The sequence below is a fragment of the Leptonychotes weddellii genome, chromosome 9 (assembly GCF_054177405.1).
Source record: "Leptonychotes weddellii isolate Sample4059 chromosome 9, ASM5417740v2, whole genome shotgun sequence".
NCBI lineage: Eukaryota > Metazoa > Chordata > Mammalia > Carnivora > Phocidae > Leptonychotes > Leptonychotes weddellii.
In genome coordinates, this window is record NC_138377.1 from 73140160 (window position 1) to 73161976 (window position 21817).

At 41.2% G+C, this 21817-nt stretch overlaps 2 protein-coding genes across 2 annotated transcripts in view; one reads left to right on the top strand and one right to left on the bottom strand.

Moving 5' to 3' along the window:
* Positions 1 to 5873, top strand: part of EIF2AK4 (eukaryotic translation initiation factor 2 alpha kinase 4) — an 87982-nt gene extending 82109 nt beyond the window's left edge. Inside the window, exons 30-34 of the mRNA XM_081831847.1 lie at positions 271 to 388; positions 2185 to 2253; positions 2775 to 2819; positions 4965 to 5083; positions 5638 to 5873. Of these exons, the coding sequence (XP_081687973.1) occupies positions 271 to 388; positions 2185 to 2253; positions 2775 to 2819; positions 4965 to 5083; positions 5638 to 5695 (409 nt within the window). The 3' untranslated portion in view covers positions 5696 to 5873. The remainder of the gene's footprint in view (positions 1 to 270; positions 389 to 2184; positions 2254 to 2774; positions 2820 to 4964; positions 5084 to 5637) is intronic.
* An 8297-nt stretch (positions 5874 to 14170) lies between these two features.
* Positions 14171 to 17654, bottom strand: SRP14 (signal recognition particle 14). Its single transcript, XM_006742019.2, has 5 exons — positions 17551 to 17654; positions 17339 to 17411; positions 16696 to 16808; positions 15020 to 15052; positions 14171 to 14558 (listed from the first exon to the last, which is right to left on the bottom strand). Exons 1-5 carry the CDS (start codon positions 17572 to 17574, stop codon positions 14469 to 14471), a joined length of 333 nt encoding a protein of 110 aa, XP_006742082.1. The 5' UTR covers positions 17575 to 17654; the 3' UTR covers positions 14171 to 14468.
* Between the last annotated feature and the right edge of the window lie 4163 nt (positions 17655 to 21817).

Genomic DNA, 21817 nt, shown 5'->3' on the forward strand with positions numbered 1-21817 from the left:
TTTTTTTTTTTTTCCCTTAGGTTCATGAGGTTTTGGTGACTCATATAGCCTCCCTATGCTTTCGTCACCTTCCACCCCCACTTCCACCTGAGAGAAGGCTGGGAGTCGACAGAAGCACTAAAACTGCTGGGTGTTAGGGTTCTGGGTTCCTCAAGGTCAAGTGCAGCTAGTTGCAGAGATGGAAAACAGCCCAGACAGAATCTAGCCCATAGAATCACACCAGAGTGGATTCTACATCTCTGCCGTCTCTGTGGTCCCAAGACCATAAATTCTTCAACTCTCTGTTTCAGGTTTGTTTGAAATCCACGGAGCAGCAGTTGTTCCCATTGTGAGTGTGATAGCCCCAGAGAAGCTGTCAGCCAACACTAGGCGGCGGTATGAAACTCAGGTACACACTTTCCTCGGCTTTCTAATGTCAAGCTACAAAGGAGGAAGAAAACAGGAAAGAAGATAAGAAACGGTTTCCTGGAAAGAGTTTTCTTCCCACTTCCTTAACTTGGTGGCTTCTGAAAATTTAAGCATCTCTCTGGTGTTAGGATTCTGTCCCATTTGTCCTCTAAAGAGGCGTCCGTGTACATTATGGGCACCTAGAAGTACCTACTGTCAGAATTACTAGATATATAAAAAAAAAAAAAAAAAAGAATTACTAGATATAAACAAAGACTTTCTGATCTGGATCTAATGGCAGACAGGGTTGCTTTGTTTCTGTTCTAACAAAGCAGAAGAGATCTATTCCAAGACTTGAGGCAGGTTTCTCCCTGCATACATGTTTTTGGTATTTGCTATCTACCTGATTCTGTGTGAAATGCCACGTAAAATTTAAAAGACATATGGCATGGCCCCAATCCTCAGAGTTTTTTTTTTTTTCCTTAAGATTTTATTTGTTCATTTGAGACACAGAGATCCAGAGAGAGAGAGAGATCATGAGCAGGGGGAGAGGGAGAGGGAGAAGCAGGCTCCCTGCCCAGCCAGGAGCCTAATGTGGGGCTTGATCCCAGAACCCTGGGATCATGACCCAAGCCGAAGACAGACGCTTAACCATCTGAGCCACCAGGCCCCCCAATCCTCAAAGAGCTTTTAACCTTAGAAGCATATGTAGTATACAGTTAGAGAACAACAGAAGAGCAATAACAGAATGCTGAATTAGATACACTGAAGGTGAGTGTTGGACATAGGGGCAGGGTGGAGATCAGTGTCTGCTTGGATGATAGATGAAGGTTTCCTGGAGGGGGGATCCCTGAAGGATTTAAATAGGGAGGAAAGATCAGGGCAATCCTCCAGCTAATGAGCTCAGTCAGGACACTGGCCTCACTTGGCAAGAGGGTGTTAGAGCAGTCATTATTTAGAAATGGGATTAGAGGGGCACCTGCGTAGCTCAGTCGGTTGTTTCCTGACTCTTGATTTCAGCTCAAGTCATGATCTCGGGGTTTGAGATCAAGCCCCAAGCCAGGCACCACACTCAGCAGAGTCTGCTTCTCTCTCTCTCTCTAATAAATAAATAAATCTTTAAAATAAATGTGATTAGATTGAAATACAGAAGATTAAGTTACCTCATTTTTGTATGCACTCCTAGCTGTTTCTCAGTATAGTGGATGGCAACTTATTTTGACATCTTTCTGCTGCATTCATCTATTACCATATTTCAGTTCCATGTCCTCATTGATGTCACCTTCCCCTTTTTCCAAATTTAGCTTAATACCAAAATCCCCATGCTTCCACATGCAGTTTCAGTGCTCTGAGGTTTTAGGTGTCATTTCAAATTATAAAGAAATAAGTAGGTGGGTTATTAAATTATCAAAACAGGCTATAGGGGCGCCGGGGTGGCTCAGTCGTTAAGCGTCTGCCTTCGGCTCAGGTCATGATCCCAGGGTCCTGGGATCGAGCCCCGCATCGGGCTCCCTGCTCAGCCAGGAGCCTGCTTCTCCCTCTCCCACTACCCCTGCTTGTGTTCCCTTTCTAGCTGTCTCTGTCAAATAAATAAATAAAATCTAAAATCAGGCTATAAAATCTCGAGATCAGGAGAGGCTGGGCACTCATCTTTTCAAGTCCTTAGATAATCTTTGGGAGCCCTTCTAGGCCTTAGTTTGTCACTCATGATTGTTTACTACAATAGGAAATAAAATGGCAAGAAAGATGGTTTGTGTTGACAGGTTTTGAATTCTGACAAGTCGTCTTCTTGTTTAGGTACAAACACGACTTCAGACCTCCCTTGCCAACTTACATCAGAAAAGCAGTGAAATTGAAATTTTGGCTGTAAGTTGCTCTCTTTAACGTTTTGAGGACTGCCTGTGTCCCTGTCATCAAAGTCATTTCCTCAGAGGTCAGGGCATTTTTGCTCCCTGTGCACAGTATGGGGATGCAGGCCTTTTATCACTGATGTGAACCACATGTAATCTAAATCTGTAAAAACTGGGGAGAAAATGAAAGGTTTTGTATTTGTTTCTCCTGTTTTCTTCCTCTGAAAGATGGGGGGCAGGGTGAGTAAAAACCAAAATCACCATTTTTCTAAAATGCTTCAGACTTTTGCCTTATTAAAAATACATGGAGTATGGCAGCAGCATCAAGCCTCTGAGGGTATCTGTTCACCAGTGTTGACATCTTCTTACCTCTCCGTGGTTCACGTACGTGTGCCTGATTTGATAGAGCACAGTAGCGTCCCAGACTCTGCAAGCCCGGCTGCATGTTGCTCCATCCAGGGTGACACTATTGTGACAAGTCAGTATGTGCTGCCTAGGTCCCCTGACAGATGACAATACATCTTTGTGTATCAACAGGTGGATCTACCCAAAGAAACAATCTTACAGTTTTTATCATTAGAGGTAAGCAAGATGAGCTCTTGTGCATTGTGGCCTTTAAAATTCCAAAGCTTTGCTGTTAATTTGCCAAAACATAACTGAAAATGGCATTATTTTCTTAGTGATACTTTTGGGTAGTTCCAGGAATTTAATTAATGTTCCTTTTATGTGACATAGATATTACTAAATCAGATTTTGAGAGAATCATACTTTTCTAGTGACTTCTAAGTTTCAGAGATTATTTTAACACCTTGTACATTTATTGTGTGTCAGGCTCTGGCAGGCCTTGCTCTAAGCATAATCGTAACAACCTCGAGAGGTAGCTACCGTTATGCCCATTATATAGATAAACAGAAGCCAAAGCATTTTACATTTTATGGAGTATGGAAGAGACGTTAAATATCTTACTCAAGGTCAACCTACTAGTAATGCTAGCAGAGCCAGGATTTGAACTTAGGCAGGCTAGGGGAATCTGTATTCCTAACTACTATACAATGCTGCCTCAGACCTTCATTTCAACTAGGGAAGCTTATATAGATCTAGAACTATATGGAAGATATTTTTGTAAAAACTGAGGTCATTATATAAAAATTTTTAATGGGTAGCACAGAAAACAAATAATCCAATTAAAAATGGGCAGAAGACATGAAAGGATACAGATGGCCAACAGACATATGAAAAGATGTTCAACATCACTCCTCATCAGGGAGATACAAATCAAAATTACAATGGGATATCACTTCACATCTGTCAGAATGGCTAAAATCAACAACACAAGAAACAACAAGTGTTGGAGAGGATGTGGAGAAATAAATAGGAACCCTAGTGCACTGTTGGTGGGAATGCAAACTGGTGCAAATACTGTGGAAAATAGTATGGAGGTTTCTCAAAAAGTTAAAAATGGAGCTACTCTACAATTCAGTAATTGCACTACTGGGTATTTACTCAAAAAATACAAAACACTAATTCAAAGAGATACACGCACCCCTATGTTTATAGCAGCATTATTTACAATAGCCAAATTATGGAAGCAGCCCAGATGTCCACTGATAAATGAATGGATAAAGATGTGGGGATGGGTGTGTGTATACACATACACACATATATATATACACACACACAAATATATACACACACAATGGAAAATTATTCAGCCATAAAAAAGAATGAAATCCTGCCATTTGCAACAACATGGTTGGAGCTAGAGACTAGAATGCTAAGTGGAATAAGCCAGAGAAAGACAAATACCATATGATTTCACTCATATGTGGAATTTAAGAAACAACATGAGCAAAGGAATAAAAAGACAAACCAAGAAACACTCTTAACTATAGAGAATAAACTGATGATTTCCAGAAGGGAGGTGGGTGGGGGGATAGGTAAATAGGTGATGGGGATTAAAGAGTACACTTCTCATGATGAACAGGGAGTAAATACACAGAATTACTGAATCACTGTATTGTACACCTGAAACTAATAATACTGCGTGTTAACCATACTGGATTTAAAAAGTTCTTAATGGGTAGCCTTCTTATCAAATAGCCTAGTAACTTTATAAAATTTGAATAAGCATTTTTTTTTATTATGTTAGTCACCGTACAGTACTTCATTAGTTTTTGATGTAGTGTTCATGCTGCGTGAATAAGCATTCTTAATAGCAAAGATAATGAATTATAATCACAGCTGCAGAGGATTTTTTAACATCCTATTAAAGAATACTTTGTCTATCCAGAGCATTTCAATTAAATTAGATGAAATAGATGAACTTTGCCCCCGAAGTAACATTTCATACATTTTCTATTGTGGTCTTGTAAATAAGCATATATACCACTGTGCTGGCTATTACTGCTTTATGAGCCACTCAGATGGAGGCACACAGAGGTGTTATTTCCATTTTCCACAAAATGAATGGGCAGAAATAACTGGTCTAAAGTCACAGTAGCACACTGCGGCTGCAGCTTTGCTAATCAGGATCTAATAAGGAGTCTTGCTGTAAAGAAAATTGATGCTTCAAAGGAAGAACCCCAGCAGTCGCCCCACCACTTCTATCTATAACTGATTTTATTTTCAGTACACGGGGGGATGGCACTGGCATTTCATCAGTGACCCAGGAAAAGCCAGTTAATAAACATTAGTAACTGTTACCAAGTCTTATCTCTTTTTTCCCAGTGGGATGCTGACGCACAGGCATTTAACACAACCGTGAAGCAGCTGCTGTCACGCCTGCCAAAGCAGAGATACCTCAAATTAGTCTGTGATGAAATTTATAAGATCAAAGTGGAAAAAAAGTAAGTTACTGCTAAAGTAGTGCAGGTTTCAATATGGGTTAAAATTCAAGGGGTTTAAAGTGACACATTTTATTGTCTTGTTGAGGTTTGATGGCTGATAAACCATTATGTCAGAACTGCACTTGATATCAGTAAATCTTGTTCAGGACTATGAATCACAGTCACAATTTGTCAATAACAAAACACAGCATTGCCAGGAGTAGCTGTCCCACTTAAAATTTTCATCACCCAGGTAACTCCTAGCAGTGTCTGCATGAAAGGGAACTGCTGTGACTGCTTTGCTGCAGGTCCTCTTGTCAGAATGCCGGTCATTCATGTTGCCATCTGCTTCAAAGGCGACCAGAAAACCTGTGAGGTGACCGGGGTTCCCCTTATGTAGGGCCTTACATACAGACCCCGTGCCAGTCAAAGCTTCTGTAACATGTCATTTTTTTCAGTCACTAGCCTTCCATCTTTTTTTAAACTAAACTCTTACAGTTAAGTGTTCTAAAAATAACTTGTTTTTAACTTTGTTCACCACCCAGTATACTGATCTTACCTTCACTCTTTCGCAGGGTGTCTGTGCTATTCCTGTACAGCTACAGAGATGACTACTACCGGATCTTATTTTAATCCTAAAGAATGGTCGTTATCTTGTTCTAAGACAGGAACTTATACTACGAAATGCTGTACAGTTATTGTAATTTTAACTTTACATTGTAAGAAGCTGTCCTACAAAGTTGAGCTTTGTAAGTTTTTCATGTATAATACATAAATTTATCTTTTTGAACATAATAAATGCTTTCATATATCTGCTGCTTTTAAGTTGCAAATCTCTTAACTCTGAAGGTTTTGTGGAGCTAGAACACAAGACAATAGCCATGTTTTTCCCTTAATTCTAATGACTAAGGAAATGCCCAAACCACCCCCAACAAGTCAACCCAAAAAGATCCACATCAAGACACAAAGTAGTAATGAAGAGAATTTTAAAGCAAGAGAAAACACTTACATACCCTTGTAAAGCTATCAGCTAATTTTTCAGCAGAAACTTTGAGCAGAAGGGAGTGCCGTGATAAATTCAAAGTGCTTAAAGAAAAAAGCCTGCAGCCAAGAATACTCTCTCTCTTCTATTCTGAATGATAGCCTTGCTGGATAAAGAGTTTCTCAAAAGTTAAAGGAATTCATGACCACTGAATCAGCCCTACAAGAAGTGTTAAAGAGGACTCAGTGGACAGGAAAAATCATAACAGGCACAAGAAAAGTAGGAAGCACCAAAGCAATTAAGTATATCTGTAAAAATTAATCAAGGGAGAAACAGCAAAAAAGGATGTAAAGTATGACGCCACATACCTAGAATTGTGGTAGGGAGAGGAATAAAGAATGGGTTCAAACTTAAGTGAACGTCAACTTAATATAGATTGCTATATACTCAAGAGGTTAGATACTAACCTAATGGTAACCACAAATCAAAAACCAGTAATAGATAGGCAAAAAACAGAGAAAAGAATATCACTAAGGAAAGCCTGCAAAAACATGAGAGAAGAGCGCAAGAGAGGAAAGAAACCAAGAACTACAAAAACAACCATAAAATAAGTAACAAAACCATACACAAAAATAAATTCAAAATGGTTGAAAGACCTAAATGTAAGACAGGAAACCATCAAAATACTAGAGGACATACCAGGGAGCAAAGTCTTTGACCTCAGCCATAGCAACTTCTTACTAGACACATCTCCAGAGGCAAGGGAAACAAAAGCAAAAATGAACTATTGGGACCTCATCAGGATAAAAAGCTTCTGTACAATGAAGGAAACAAGCAACAAAACTAAAAGGCAACCAACGGACTGGGAGAAGATATTTGCATATGACATACTGGAGAAAGGGCTAGTATCCAGAATCTATAAAGAACTCATCAAAATTAACACCCCAAAAATAATCCAGTTAAGAAATGTACAGAAGACATGAACAGACATTTCTCCAAAGACGACACACAAAGGACTAACAGACACATGAAAAAATGTTCAACATCACTCATCATCAGGGAAATACAAATCAAAACCACAGTGTGATACTACCTCACACAAGTCAAAATGGCTAAAATTAACAACTCAGGAAACAACACATGTTGGCAAGGATGCAGAAAAAGAACACTTCTGCACTGTTGGTGGGAATGCAAACTGGTGTAGCCACTCTGGAAAACAGTATGGAGGTTCCTCAAATAGTTAAAAATAGGGGCACCTGGGTGGCTCAGTCGTTAAACATCGGCCTTCAGCTCAGGTCGTGGTCCCAGGGTCCTGGGATCGAGCCCTGCATCGGGCTCCCTGCTCGGCAGGAAGCCTGCTTCTCCCTCTCCCACTTCCCCTGCTTGTGTTCCCTCTCTCGCTGTGTCTCTCTCTGTCAAATAAATAAATCTTTAAAAAAAAAATAGTTAAAAATAGAACTACACTTCGACCCAGCAATTGCACTACTAGGTATTTATCCAAAGGGTTCAAAAACGCTGATTTGAAGGGGCATACGCACCCCAATGTTTATAGCAGCACTATCAACCATAGCCAAATTATGGAAAGAACCCAAATTTCCATCAACTTTTGAATGAAGAAGATATGGTATATATACACAACAGGGTATTAGTCATCAAAAAGAATGAAACCTTGCCATTTGCAACACTGGATGGAACTAGAGTGTAGGATGCTAAGTCAAGTCAGAGAAAGACAAATACATGATTTCATTCATATGTGGAATTTAAGAAACCAAACACATGAACATAGGGGAAGGGAAGGAAAAATAAAAACAGGAGGCAAACCATAAGTGACTTTTTTTTTTATTCTTATGTTAATCCCCATACATTACATCATTAGTTTTAGATGAAGTGTTCCATGATTCATTGTTTGTCATAAGTGACTTTTTTAAAGAAGATTTTTTTTATTTGAGAGACGGTGAGCACAAGTGGGGGGAAGGGCAGGAGAGGGAGAAGCCGACTCCCTGCTAAACAGGGAGGCTGACGTGGGGCTGAATCCCCAGACTCCAGGATCATGACCTGAGCCAAAGGCAGACACTTAACCGACTGAGCCACCCAGGTGCCCCAAACCATAAGTAACTCTTTTTTTTTTTCTAAGCTTTTATTTATTTGACAGACAGACAGCGAGAGAGGGAACACAAGCAGGGGGAGTGGGAGAGGGAGAAGCAGGCTTCCCGCTGAGCAGGGAGCGTTATGTGGGGCTCGATCCCAGGACCCTGGGATCATGACCTGAGCCGAAGGCAGACGCTTAATGACTGAGCCACCCAGGCGCCCCAACTAACTCGAATTTAAATAAAAGTAAGTAACAAAATGGCAGTAAGTATGTAACTATCAATAATTACTTTGCAAATGGATTAATCAAAAGACAAAGGGTGATAGATGGATAAAAAAGCAAGACCCATCAACATGCTGCCTACAAGACACTCATTTCAGTCCCAGACACCTGCAGGTTGAAAGTGAAGGGATGGAAAAGCACTTATACAAATGGAAGTGAAAACAAAGCGGGGGGGGGGGGAGGTTTGCAATCCTTACATGGGACAAAATAGACTTTAAAACAAAGAATATTAGGGCACCTGGGTCACACCTGGGTTATTAAGTGTCTGACTCTTGGTTTCGGCTCAGGTCGTGATCTCAGGGTCATTAGATGGAGCCCCGTGCTGGGCTCTGTGCTCAGCACATAGTCTTCTTGGGATTCTCGCTCCCTCCCTCTCTGCCTCTGTCCCTCCCCACAACCCCGCAGTCTCTCTCTCTCTCTCAAATAAAATCATGGGGCACCTGGGTGGCTCAGTTGGTTAGGCGTCTGCTTTCGGCTCAGGGTCATGATCCCAGGGTCCTGGGATTGAGCCCCACGTCGGGCTCCCTGCACAGTGTGGGGAGCCTACTTCTCCCTCTCCCTCTGTTGCTCCCTGTGCTTGTGCTCTCTCTGTCAAATAAATAAATAAAATCTTAAAAAAAAAGACTTTAACGAGATGAAGAGGGGCACTACATAATAATAAACGGACAATCCAACAAAAGGATGTAACAAAACTATGCACCCAACATGGAAGCACCCAAATACAAAGAGCAGGTAATAACAAAGGAAGTAATCAAGAGTAATACAGTAACAGTAGGGGACTTTAACACCCCACTTATATTAACAGATCATCCAAACAGAAAATCAAGGAAACTGGTTTTGAATGATACACTGGACAAGATGGATCTAACAGATATATTCCGACCATTCCATCCTAAAACACCAAAATACACATTCTGCTCAAGTGCACATGGAACACTCTCCAGAAGCGATCACATATTAGGCCACAAAACAAGCCTCAACAAATAAGTTATACCATGCATCTTTTCCAATCACAATGCTATGTTACTAGAACTCAACAAGATAAAATCTTCCTGGAAAGAGGGGCGCCTGGGTGGCTCAGTGGGTTAAGCATCTGCCTTCGGCTCAGGTCATGACACCAGGGTCCTGGGATCGAGCCCTGCATCAGGCTCCCTGCTCAGCAGGGAGCCTGCTTCTCCCTCTGCCTGCTGCTCCCCCTGCTTGTGCTCTCTCTCTCTCTCTGCCAAATAAATAAGATCTTTAAAAAAAAAAGAAAAAAAATCTGGAAAGAGCACAAATACATGGAAGCTAAATAACATGCTACTCAACAGTGAATGGGTCACCCACAAAATCAAAAAGGAAACAAAAAAATACATGGAAACAAATGAAAGTGAAAATATAATGGTCCAAAATCTTCAGAGTGTGGCAAAAGCAGTTGTAAGTGGGAAGTTTACAGCAATACAGGTCTACATCAAAAAGCAAGAAAATTCTCAAATAACCTAAGCTTACACCTAAAGGAGCTAGAAAGAATAAACAAAACCCCAAACCAAGAAGGAATAATAAAGATTAGAGCAGAAATAAACGAAAAAGAAACTAAAACAATAGAAAAGATCAATGAAATGAGGAGCTTGTTCTTTGAAAAGATAACAAAATTGATAAACATTTAGCCAAACTCATTAAAAAAAAAAAAGGATTCCAAAATCAGAAATGGAAGAGGAGAAATAACCGCGCAGAAATACAAAGGATTATAAGACAATACTATGAAAATTAAATGCCAACCAATTAAGACAACCTAGAAGAAATGGATACATTTTTAGAAACATATAACCTCCCAAACTAAATCAGGAAGAAATAGAGAATTTGAACAGACCACTTACCAGCAATGAAATTAAATCAGTAATCAAAAAAGTCAACATGGGGCACATTGGTGGCTCAGTTGGTTAAGCATCTGACTCCTAATCTCAGCTCAGGTCTTGATCACTGGGTCATGAGTTTAAGCCCCCGCTGGGCTCCATGCTAGGCTTGGAGCAACTTAAACGAAACAAACAAAACACCACAAAAAAAGAGAACTACAGGCCAATATCTCTAATGAACATAGATGTAAATATCCTCAACAAAATATTAGCAAACTGAATCAACAATAATGATTTAAAAAAAATCATTCACCACGATTAAGTGGGATTTATTCCTGGGATGCAAAAGTGGTTCAGTATGCACATATGAACCAATGTGATACATCACATCAACAAGAGAATGGATAAAAAACATATGATCATTTCAATAAATGCAGAAAAAGCATTTGACAAAGTAAAACATCCATTCATGATAAAAATCCTCAACAGACAGGTTTAGAGGGAACATACTTCAACATAATAAAGGCCATATATGAAAAACCCACACCTAACATCATACTCAATGGTGAAAACATGAGAGCTTTTCCTATAAGACTAGGAAAAAGACATGGATGTCCGTTCTCACCACTTTTATTCAACTTAGTACTGGAAGTCCCAGTTACAGCAATCAGACAAAAAAAGAAATAAAAGGCATCCAAATTTGTAAGAAAGTAAAACTTTTTTTTTTTTTTAAGTTTATTAGAGAGCAGCACATGAGCATTGGGGGGAGGTGGGGAGAAGCTGGCTCCCCGCTGAGCAGGAAACCTGATGCGGGGCTGGGCTCAATTCTAAGACACCGGAATCATGACCTGAGCTGAAGGCAGACACTTAAGCAACTGAGCCACCCAAGTGCCCCAAGAAAGTAAAACTTTATTCACTACTTGCAGATGTCATGATACTACTATATATAGAAAACCCTAAAGACTCCACCAAAAAACTACTAGAACTGATTAATGAATTCAGTAAGGTCGCAGGATACAAAATCAATATACAGAAATCCGTTGCACTTCTATACACTAACAATGAATTAACAGAAAGAGAAACTAAGAAAACAATCCCATTTACAATTGCACCAAAAATAACAAAATACCTAGGAATAAACTTAACCAAGGAGAAGAAAGACCTATACTCTGAAAACTATAAAACACTAATGAAAGAAATTGAAGATGACACAAACAAATGGAAAGATATTCCATGCTTATGGATTGGAAGAACAAATACTGTTAAGATGCCCACACTACCCAAAGCAATCTACGGATTTAATGCCATCTCTATCAAAATACCAACAGTATTTTCTTTTTTTTTTTTTAAAGATTTTATTTATTTATTTGAGAGAGAGAGAGATAGCGAAAGCAGGAACACAAGCAGGGGGAGTGGGAGAGGGAGAAGCAGGCTTCCTGCCGAGCAGGGAGCCAGATGTGGGACTCGATCCCAGGACCCTAGGATCATGACCTGAGCTGAAGGCAGACACTTAACGACTGAGCCACCCAGGCGCCCCCAAACAGTATTTTTCATAGAACTAGAACAATCCTAAAATTTGTATGGAACCATAAAAGAAACCAAAATAGCCAAAGCAATTGTGAGAAAGAACAAAAAAAGCTGGGACATACCATAATCTCAGATTTTAAGATACACTTACAAGGCTGTAGTAATCAAAACAGTATAGTACGGACCGTATAGACATACAGATCAATGGAAGAGAATAGAGAGCCCAGAAGTAAACCCATGATTGTATAGTCAATTAATCTTTGACAAAGGAGGCATGATAATGTAATGGGAAAGTCTCTTCAACAAATGGTGTTGAGAAAAGTAGACCACTTTCTTATACCATACACAAAAATAAACTCAAAATGGATTAAGGACCTTAATTGTGAGACCGGAAACCACAAAAGTCCTAGATGAGAGCACAACTAGTAATTTCTCTGACATTTTCCATAGCAACATTTTTCTAGATATGTCTCCCGAGGCAAGGGAAATAAAAGCAAAAATAAACTATTGGGACTACATCAAAATACAGAGCTTCTGCACAGCAAAGGTAACAGTCAACAAAACTAAAAGACAACCTAAAGAATGGGAGAAGATATTTGTAAATGACATATCAGATAAAGGGTTAGTATCCAAAATATATAAAGAGCTTACATAACACCAAAAAACCCCATATAATCCAATTAAAAATGGACATAAAATATGAATAGACATTTCTCCAAAGAAGACATACAGATGGCCAAAAGACAAATTAAAAATGCTCAACATCACCCGTCAGGGAAATGCACATTAAAACCACAATGAGATATATATCACCTCCAACCAGTCAGAATGACTAAAATCAAAAACACAAGAAATAAGTGTTGGCAATGATGTGGAGAAAAAGGAACCCTCATGCACTGTTGGTGGGAATGCAAACTGGTGCAGCTACTGTGGAAAACAGTATGGAGTTTCCTCAAAAAATTAAAAAAGAACTACCATATGATCCAGTAATTGCACTACTGGGAATTTACCCAACGAATACAAAAACACTAATTTGAAAAGGTACATGCACCCCTAGGTTTATTGCAGCATTATTTACAACAGCCAAATTATGGAAGCAGCCCAAGTGTCCATCAGTAGGTGAGTGGATAAAGAAGTAGTATAACTATACACAGTGGAGTATTACTCAGCCATAAAAAAGAATGAAATCCTACCATTTGCAACAACATGGGCAGAGCTAGAGTATAATGCTAAGTGAAGTAAGTCAGAGAAAGACATATACCATGTTCTCATACTCATATGTGGAATTTAAGAAACAAACCAAAACAAAACAAAAACAAAGAAAAACCAAAAAACAGACTCTTAACTATAGGGAACAAACTGATGGTTATCAGAGGGGAGGTTGGTGGGGAGATGGGTGAAATAGTTGAAGGGGATTAAAAATTCACTTATCCTGATGAGTACCGATAGCATTGCTGAATCACTATGTTGTACACCTAAACTTACTGTAACACTGTATGTTAACTATACTGGAATTTTAAAAAAATTTTTCATTTGGATGCAGGTATTAAGAAATCTAGTAGAGATTACCCAATAACCCATCTTGCAACCTGCGCTCTTGAAAAAAGTAAAATATTCTTCCCCCCATCCCCCAAAAAGAAAATGTCCCAACCAAAGGGCTTAAAGAAATACAGTATCATATTTAACTTGGAATCATTATTCCTGCTGATTCTGTAATGTGCTTATCCTTAAGGTGATTAAGCAAAGTCTCATTTGGCTATGAGAATGCATTCAAATTTGCAAAAGGAACAAGGATGTTAAATTATACAGCCAGTTGGGAAGAATACAACTTTTTATAAAACTGTCATTTTTTTTTTTTTAAGATTTTATTTGAGGGGTGCCTGGGTGGCTCAGTTGGTTAAGCATCTGCCTTCAGCTCAGGTCATGACCCGAGAGTCCTGGGATTGAGCCCCATGTCAGGCTCCCTTCTCAGAGGGGAGCCTGTTTCTCCCTCTCCCTGCTCGTGCTCTCACAATCTGTGTCTCTCTCTCTCAAATAAATAAATAAAATCTTAAAAAAAAAAAAAAGATTTTATTTGAGAGAGACAGACTGCATGAGTGGGGGAGAGGGTTACAGGGAGAGGGAGAGGCAGAGAAAATCAAGCAGACTCTGCACTAAGCTTGGAGCCCAACGTGGGGCTCAATCTCACGACCCTAAGATCACAACCTGAGCCGAAACCAAAAGTATGACACTTAACCGACTGAGCCATCCTTGTGCCCCAAACTGTCAGGTTTTAATACCAATAACCTAGAACATAGGGGTAAAGCCTATTCATAATCATAACACTCCAGAATTAGTAATTATTGCCAGAAACCATTAATAGGGGGTGGGAAAAGTAATAAATAAGAGATCGTCAGTGCAGATAAATACAGGTTTAATGATCCATTTTTCGTCACACAGATGGCTACAGAGACTTTATAATCCCAGGATATACAACAATACAACACAGACCAATCAGCCAATTCTAAAATAAACTTGGCTTCTTACAACTATCCTGTAAACACTGCAGCCCTTCTTCCATCCAAAATGACCCTCATCTCACATGAAAAGTTTCTATAGGGGAACCAGAAACCTAGCTTTGTGGCCAAAAGTAATAACCAAAGGAAAAATAGTAATTCGGTAGTTAGTTGGTCAAAGAAGGATATCTGGTGCCCTTCACTGTGCTGCTTTGCTCTTCTTACTCTTGCTCTTTTTGTCCCTCTTCTTCAGCCCATCCATGTTAGCTCTCAATAGGTTTGAGTAAGCCTAAAAGACACACAGCACGAACTTAGTGGGAAGAGTTGCAAATCGGTGGAGCAGCTGCCCCCATTTCCACAATGAATTTAGAGTAGACAATATTAGAAAGGCTATCTACCTGATAAAGCATGTAATACCGTGGGATATTTGTATCCTATGCAAAATGGTGTAAAAGGAAAACACTCTCACATTACAGCAGCTTCCGACATTTTTTAACCAAAAAGGGAAAACTATAGGCAACTTCTTGTTTAACTATACTATAGATAGAACAAATCTGAAGCTGAATGCAAAATCTACCTTTAAAAACTAAAAAGGAAGACAATACCAGTGTTGAAAGTAAAAAATCAAACCCTGGCAGCTTTTACTCAAAGTACTGGCAAAACATAAGAAATATCATTCTTGACACAGTGTTCAATTTTGTGCTCACTCTTGCCCTGAGAAAGGGCATACAGGGAACACCAGAAACTCACCATCTGAAACTTGTTCACTTCTTTGGAGCTCACCTGGAAAAGGGAAAGAAAAAAAAGGTGCACCTCTATTACCCATATAGGAATCCTCTGTCTCACCACAGGCAATAACTCAAAAGCCCCATTAAAACAACATCATAATCTTTTTTTTTTTAAAGGTTTTATTTATTTATTTGACAGAGAGATAGAGAGAGAGCGCAAGTAGGCAGAGAGGAAGGCAGAGGGAGAGGGAGAAGCAGGCTCTCCGCTGAGCAGGGAGCCCGATGTGGGGCTCGATCCCAGGACCCCAGGATCATGACCTGAGCTGAAGGCAGCCACTTAATCAACTGAGCCACTCAGGCACCCCAACAACATCATAATCTTTAAAATACATCTTTCCAACTTCAGGGGTCATAATACACTAACAGCTATTCTTCTCCACTTTACTTTGCCTGAGAAAGAAGCAAAGCAGCTCTGCACTTTTTTCCTCATAAGAATTGTACCAAGAAGGGCAAGAGGCAGAAGGGGGCTCCTAAAGAAGTTAAGTTTCTCACCTCTGAAATTTCTTATACACATGGCACTGACTTTCTCCCTGGATTCCAGAGAGGTCAGAGAACTTCATTTTAATCTTTTGTGCAAGATATATTTAAACTACTCCCTCCTCATCTTATTTTAAACCTACCTTCCATTAATTCAGGCATATTTAAGCAAAATGCAAGCTACCACAAGAGAAATTCTACTTCTGAAGATTCCCAAGGTTTTCACATCTCATGATACCCAAGTTCATTTTTTAAAACCACATAAGTTTGGGGTGCCTGGGTGGCTCAGTCCGTTAAGCGTCTGCTTCAGCTCAGGTCACGATCCCAGGGTCCTGGGATTGGGACCCACGTCAGGCTCCCTGCTCAGCGGAGAGCCTGCTTCTCCCTGCTGCTCTGCCTACTTGTGCTCTTTCTAACTCTCTGCCAAATAAATAAATAAGATCTTTAAAAAAATAAATAAAATCTTTAAAAAAATAAATAAAATAAAACCACATTACATTTGCTTTACTATAAAAGTCCTCTCAAGATAACTGGTAAAGGGAGACTTATCAACTAATTATGGTCTACATTCTCATGAATGTCCTATCCTGATGTGACTGAAGAGCAATCTGGTTCTGCTCCAGCAAAGTAAAGAAGCATTCATTCAGAATCCAGAAAGTCTATTGCTTTACCACATTCAACCTCCACCTTGAAAGGGAACATTAGGGCTGCTGACTAAATTCATATTCTCTGTTTGTCAGTAGCAGGCCTAATATACAGCTACATGCTTGCTATGTCAACCACAAACTCAAGCAAATTATCAGCTTACAAGTAAAATCATCTGGTACCAAGAAACTGTTCATTGAAGGCCCAACCCAGTAAGGGAATTAAGAATCAAATATTTATGCCAACTGCTCCTTACAATGCCACCATGTGTAAGGATTAATATGCTAATTTTATTTCCACAAAAACTTCAGTAGAACCAACGAGAATTTTGCTTCTTCAACTTAATTTTGCTCTTGAATTTCCTACTACTAGGGTAATAAAAGGTGGCCCTGATCCTGAAACAGCTGGGGAGCTACACCCTTACTAGCCTTACAAAAACCTGGTTCAGATATGCCCAACCTCAGTTAAGTTCAAGTCTTCCCTCTCCAAAATTGTACTATCAGGAATCCAACTCACCACAGTGCTGATCTTCTTTTTCCCATCAGTAGCTCTTAACAGACACTTGTTGTCTGAGGGCTCAAAGCCCTCTACAGAACCTTTCCTTGGAATGGGTTTAGTTCGACCATCATCTGCATGAAAAACATCCTGGTCAACAGAGCCACAACGTTAACAGGTAGACAAGACGTTAATAAGTAGGGAGGAGATATGAAGACGATACCCAATTCATCTCCACTGCTCTAGATCTGTTAACTACATCAAATTTGGCCAAACCTTGGGAAACTACTTGCCATTTCCACAACGGGAACACAGTAATTGCAAAGCAGATGAAATCTCACTAATGGTGGCGGGGGTTTGGGATCCTTGACCCCCCCCTCCCCCGCAAGAAGCCCTCTCTGATTGGTGCACACTGTAACCAGAACCAGCTTGGGTAGCTAAATGCTGGGGTGTCGCACGCGCCACATTCCCTAATGCTCAGGTCCCCCAGCCCTGAATGTTCCCAGTACGGGGGGAGGAAGATGGGGGAAGGCGGGGATGCGCGGCAGACAGACTCCGCCCTCGGTTCCCGACACTGGGCACCCCGGGACACTGGGCACCCCGGCCGGGGCGTTGCTCGGCCTCCCAAATTCCTTCTGGCCTTGCCGCGTCTACAGCTGCTTACACTTCTTCAGTGTGATGAACACGCTGCCCGACAACCGGCACTTCTGGAAGAGTCTGGTCAGCTCCGTCAGGAACTGGAACACAAGCCGGGCCCCGTTAAGCAGTCCCAAATCCTCGCCCCGTCAAGTCCCAGTCCCTCCCGCAGTAGAAGGCAGAGGCCCCCCAGCTAAGCCCCAAACTATATCCGTCCCTCAGCCGACCCTCCGGCTTTACCTGCTCGCTCTCCAGCAGCACCATTCCGGCACCGCTGGCTCCCCTGCGTCAGCATAGGGCCCAAGCAATTAGAGCCGGAAGCTTTCGCCCAGAGTGGGCGGGACTTCCGCTATTAGATTTCAACTCTCTTCCACCAATCCCTGCCTCCGTTCTCTCCTCTCCCTCCGCCAGCGCCTGCGCTCTGCGCCACACCCCTCTCCCCGCCCGCGTAGACTGACCGGTTTTAGGGCCTTCGGGGGGCCAGGGGTTTCAGCAGCTTAGAAGTTCTCTCACTCGCGTCAGTGTGAGGGAGCGAGGGAGCGCGAAAGAGGGCTTTGATGGAGACCTGTAGTATACCTATAGTATATTCAGTTGTATGTTGGGCAAATTACCTAACAGCTCAGTGCTTCCGTTTCCTGAGCCTGTGATAAAAACGGTATCCAATTCAGAGTGTGGTTGTGAAGAGTAAATTAATTTAGCATCTGGAATGGTGCCTGGCACACAGAAAGTGCTCCATAAGCATTAACTGCCTTTGTTATTGTTGTTTTCATTATCACTGTCATCATTATAGTAAGTTCCCATGGCGGTCCTCTGAACGCTCCTTCTATCTACTCTGACCAGGCTAGTGCCCTAAATAAAGGCTGAGCCCAGCTCTCGCAAGAGGGACTGGAGTCCAGTCTTGGTTTCACCTCTGGATTCAGGCAGGAGACCTGAATTCCAGGCCCTGCTCTGCCGGTAGCCAACTTGAACCCCAGGCCCTCTGTGAAGTCAAGCATTTAATCATGCAAGGGTTTTTTACTGAGGGCCTCTTCGCCTGAGCCAGACACTGTTGCCGGGGTTGAGGATACAGCAGGATAAGCGAAGTTCCTGGTTTCCTGGGTTAACTTGGGTTAAAGGAATAGGCAGGAAATAAGTAAGAATAGCTTCAGATAATGATGAGCCCTGTGAAGACAACAGGGTGATACAAATGAGAGAGAGGTTGGGGTCAGGAAAATCTCTTAGGGCAGAACTTTGAGCCAAAAGCTAAAGGAACCAGCCATTCAAAGATCTGGGGACAGTGTTTCAGACACAGGGAATGGCTAGAACAAAGGCCTCAATGGAGACAAGTTGCTCTGGGTCCACAAGGAGGAGTGAAAGACTATTGAGAGCTTGAAGAGGTAACAGGTGACCAGCTCATAAAGGGCCTATGGCCATGCTAAGTTTGGATTTTGTTCCACGCACAAAGAGAAGCTTGTTAAGGAAGTTTTAAAGAGGACAGTGACAATCTAATTTACATTTTAAAAGCACCGCCTCCCTCCATCTGTGGTATGGAGAACGCACTGTAGAATGACAAGGCAGGAAATGGGGAGACCAATTAGAGGGTTGTATTGGCTTCCTATTGCTAATCACCACAAACTTAGTGGCTTAAAACAACATGAATTTGTTATTTTACATGTCTGGAGGTCAGAAATCTAAAATCAATGTGTCTGTAGGGTTGCCTTGTGTCTGAAAGCTTCAGGGTAAAATCTGTTTCATTGTCCTACCAGAAGCCACTTTCATTCCTTGGCTTGTGGCCCCTTCTTTCCATCATTACAATCTCTTACTTCCAGTACATCTCCTACTACTTTGATTTTACTGCCTCCCTTTTATAGGGACCTTGTGATTACACTGGGCCTTTCTGGATAATCTCCTCATCTAGAGATCCTTAATTTAATCACATCTGCAAATTCCTTTAAACATGTAAGGTAACATATTCATAGATTCCCAGTATTTGGACACAGATATCTTGGCTGAGTGGGAGGGGCTACCACAGAGGTTACTGCGAAAGTCCAGGTGCAAGCACATTTGCAATCAGGTTAGGGTATACTTAGAAGGTAGCGTCAACAGGACTCATGCACAATTGGATGTGAACATTAGAAGGAAAGAGAAATTGGGAATGAGTCAAAGGTTTTTGATTTGAACAACTGGGTGGATGGTGGTGCCATCTACTAAGATAGCAAGACCTCGGAAGTAAAAAGTTTTGTAGGAAGATTAAAAGTTTTGTTTGGTCATGTAATATCTGAAATGCATATTACCTGTTCTTTTAGGGTTCCCAGACCCAATTCCAATGTCAGTAGTGCAGTGGGAGGTTGCCACGTACACAACACCAAGCAATTCTGACACTATCTACCCAAAGATAGTATCAGAATCCACAGATTAAGGGTTCAGTCCTGTAAGACTGCTCCCTGACCTCCCACTGCCAATGCTAGTCACTAGCCCAAACGTTCCAACAATCTCCACCTTAGATTCGATTAATTTGCTAGAGCAGGTCACAGAACTCAGGGAAACATATTTATCAGTTTCAGTTTATTAAAGGATATGATAAATGTTAATAACAAGACATCCTTTTCGCCTTTATGGCTCTGAGGTGTTTTCAGGAACTGTGTATGAAGAGCAAATACATCTGAGAAATATATTCTGGTCATCTGAATGACCAAATATATATTTCTTTTAAATCATTATATTGCACATGTCCAAGTAGAACTATCAAATAAGCAGCTGAATATACAAGTTTGGAGCTCAGGAAAGAGGTCAAAGTTATACATAAAAATTGGGGTCTCATACGTCATGAGACTAGAACAGATGGGAACAGTCTGGTGAGTCCCCCTCCTTTAGGCCTGCCAGCACAGGACTACTCTGTGATGACCACCACTATGAATAGCCTCTAAAAAGCCCTGGGTCTTGGTATCACTGGCTCAGAAGTCAGAGTCCTAGCTGGGAGCTTCAGTTTGGCCAACCCTAGGTCTATGCTTGAGCCCAAGTCCTGCGGGCAGGTGAGAGAGTGACTCTCTGACCCTTTTATTTTACTTGCTTTTCACCAAGACCCACACAATGGGGGATTACAAAGAGATTCAGATCCCAGAGAACCAAAAGCCAGCATAGGTCTGCTACACAAAATCAACAGCCTAGGGTGAGAAGTGGGCAAAGGGTATGCTTGAAAGAAAGTATGAAATCATCAGCGAGTGAACATATTTGAGATGTGTTGTCAGATTGCCAGGGAATATGAGGGCCCCCTTGATATTTGTGTCATGAATTTAGGTGGAACCAGGTACAGTGCTGTGTTGGCCTAAATGATGACCACTGTGCTCTGAACTTCTATCATTCATGGAACATTGAGCAATATTCTGTGGAGCCATGATTTTGGTGCTGGGGGCACCAGGGTGAAGGAAATGGTCCTGCCCTTAAGGAGCACTGGAGGCCACTATTCATCTGCGGACTCCCAGGAAGGAGTCCAGCCTTCAATCTGGAGCCTCATCGGGATTAGCCTTCAATGTGGACCTATCTCACTGCTTCCCGTGGGCTCAGCCACACCTCAGTTCCACTCGAGAGTCATTAGTCATGCCAGCCATCCAGCATGACATCTCAAGCCTGTCCCATAACAGAACAAACTACTCTAGTAATAGAAATACCCACGTCTGATAGAGTACTAGTATTACTCTAGTAATAGAAATACCCACCCAGTTTTAGCATCACACTTGGGCCAGTACAATTCAACTACCAACAGAGTGTTCTTTGGGCTCTATTTTTCTGTGGGAAGTGACGAAGAGCACCTCTTCTGAAGTCCAGTGGGTCTGGGTTCAGATCCCGCCTCCGCTACTTATTATGTGACCTCAGGCAACCTCTCAAGGTTCCAAATCTCTTCGTCAGCAAAATGACAATAATACTTACTCATAGATGCTGTAAAGATTTTATAAAATACTAAATTTAAGACCTTTAGGCTTGTTCTGTTTAATATGGTAAATATGGATACAAAAATTTAAATTAATTAAAATTAAAAGAAAAAATTCGATTCTTTAGTCTCTCTAGCCACATTTCAAGGACTCGATAGCCACATGTGGCTTGGATGGTGCAGATATAGAGCATTTCTATTGTCATAGATTCTACTGGACAGCACTACAGAATATGTCAATAGCATTGATGCTGGCAGACTGAATGCGCAACGGGCACTTGGGTGGCTCAGTCGTTAAGTGTCTGCCTTCGGCTCAGGTCATGATCCCAGGGTCCTGGGATCGAGTCTTGCATCGGGCTCCCTGCTCAGCAGGAAGCCTGCTTCTCCCTCTCCCTCTGCCCCTCCCCCCCTTGTGCATGCCCGCCCAGTAAGTAAGTAAGTAAATAAATAAATAAATAAAATCTTTTAAAAAAAAGAAGAATGAATGCTCAATAACGGTAATAAACAACAGTGTTATTATTTATAGACCAGCCACCTTCCGTCATTTGGACACCACCTTGATTTCTGCCATCATCCCAATATCACCTGTATTATTAGTTA

Coding starts and splice junctions, on each gene's coding strand:
- SRP14 (XM_006742019.2), bottom strand. CDS start 17,574: ATGGTGCTGCTGGAGAGCGAGCAG. Junction 16,809..17,338: donor GTTCATCACACTGAAGAAGT/GTAAGCAGCTGT, acceptor TTTTTCATGCAG/ATGATGGTCGAACTAAACCC. Junction 14,559..15,019: donor AAGTGAACAAGTTTCAGATG/GTGAGTTTCTGG, acceptor TGTGTCTTTTAG/GCTTACTCAAACCTATTGAG.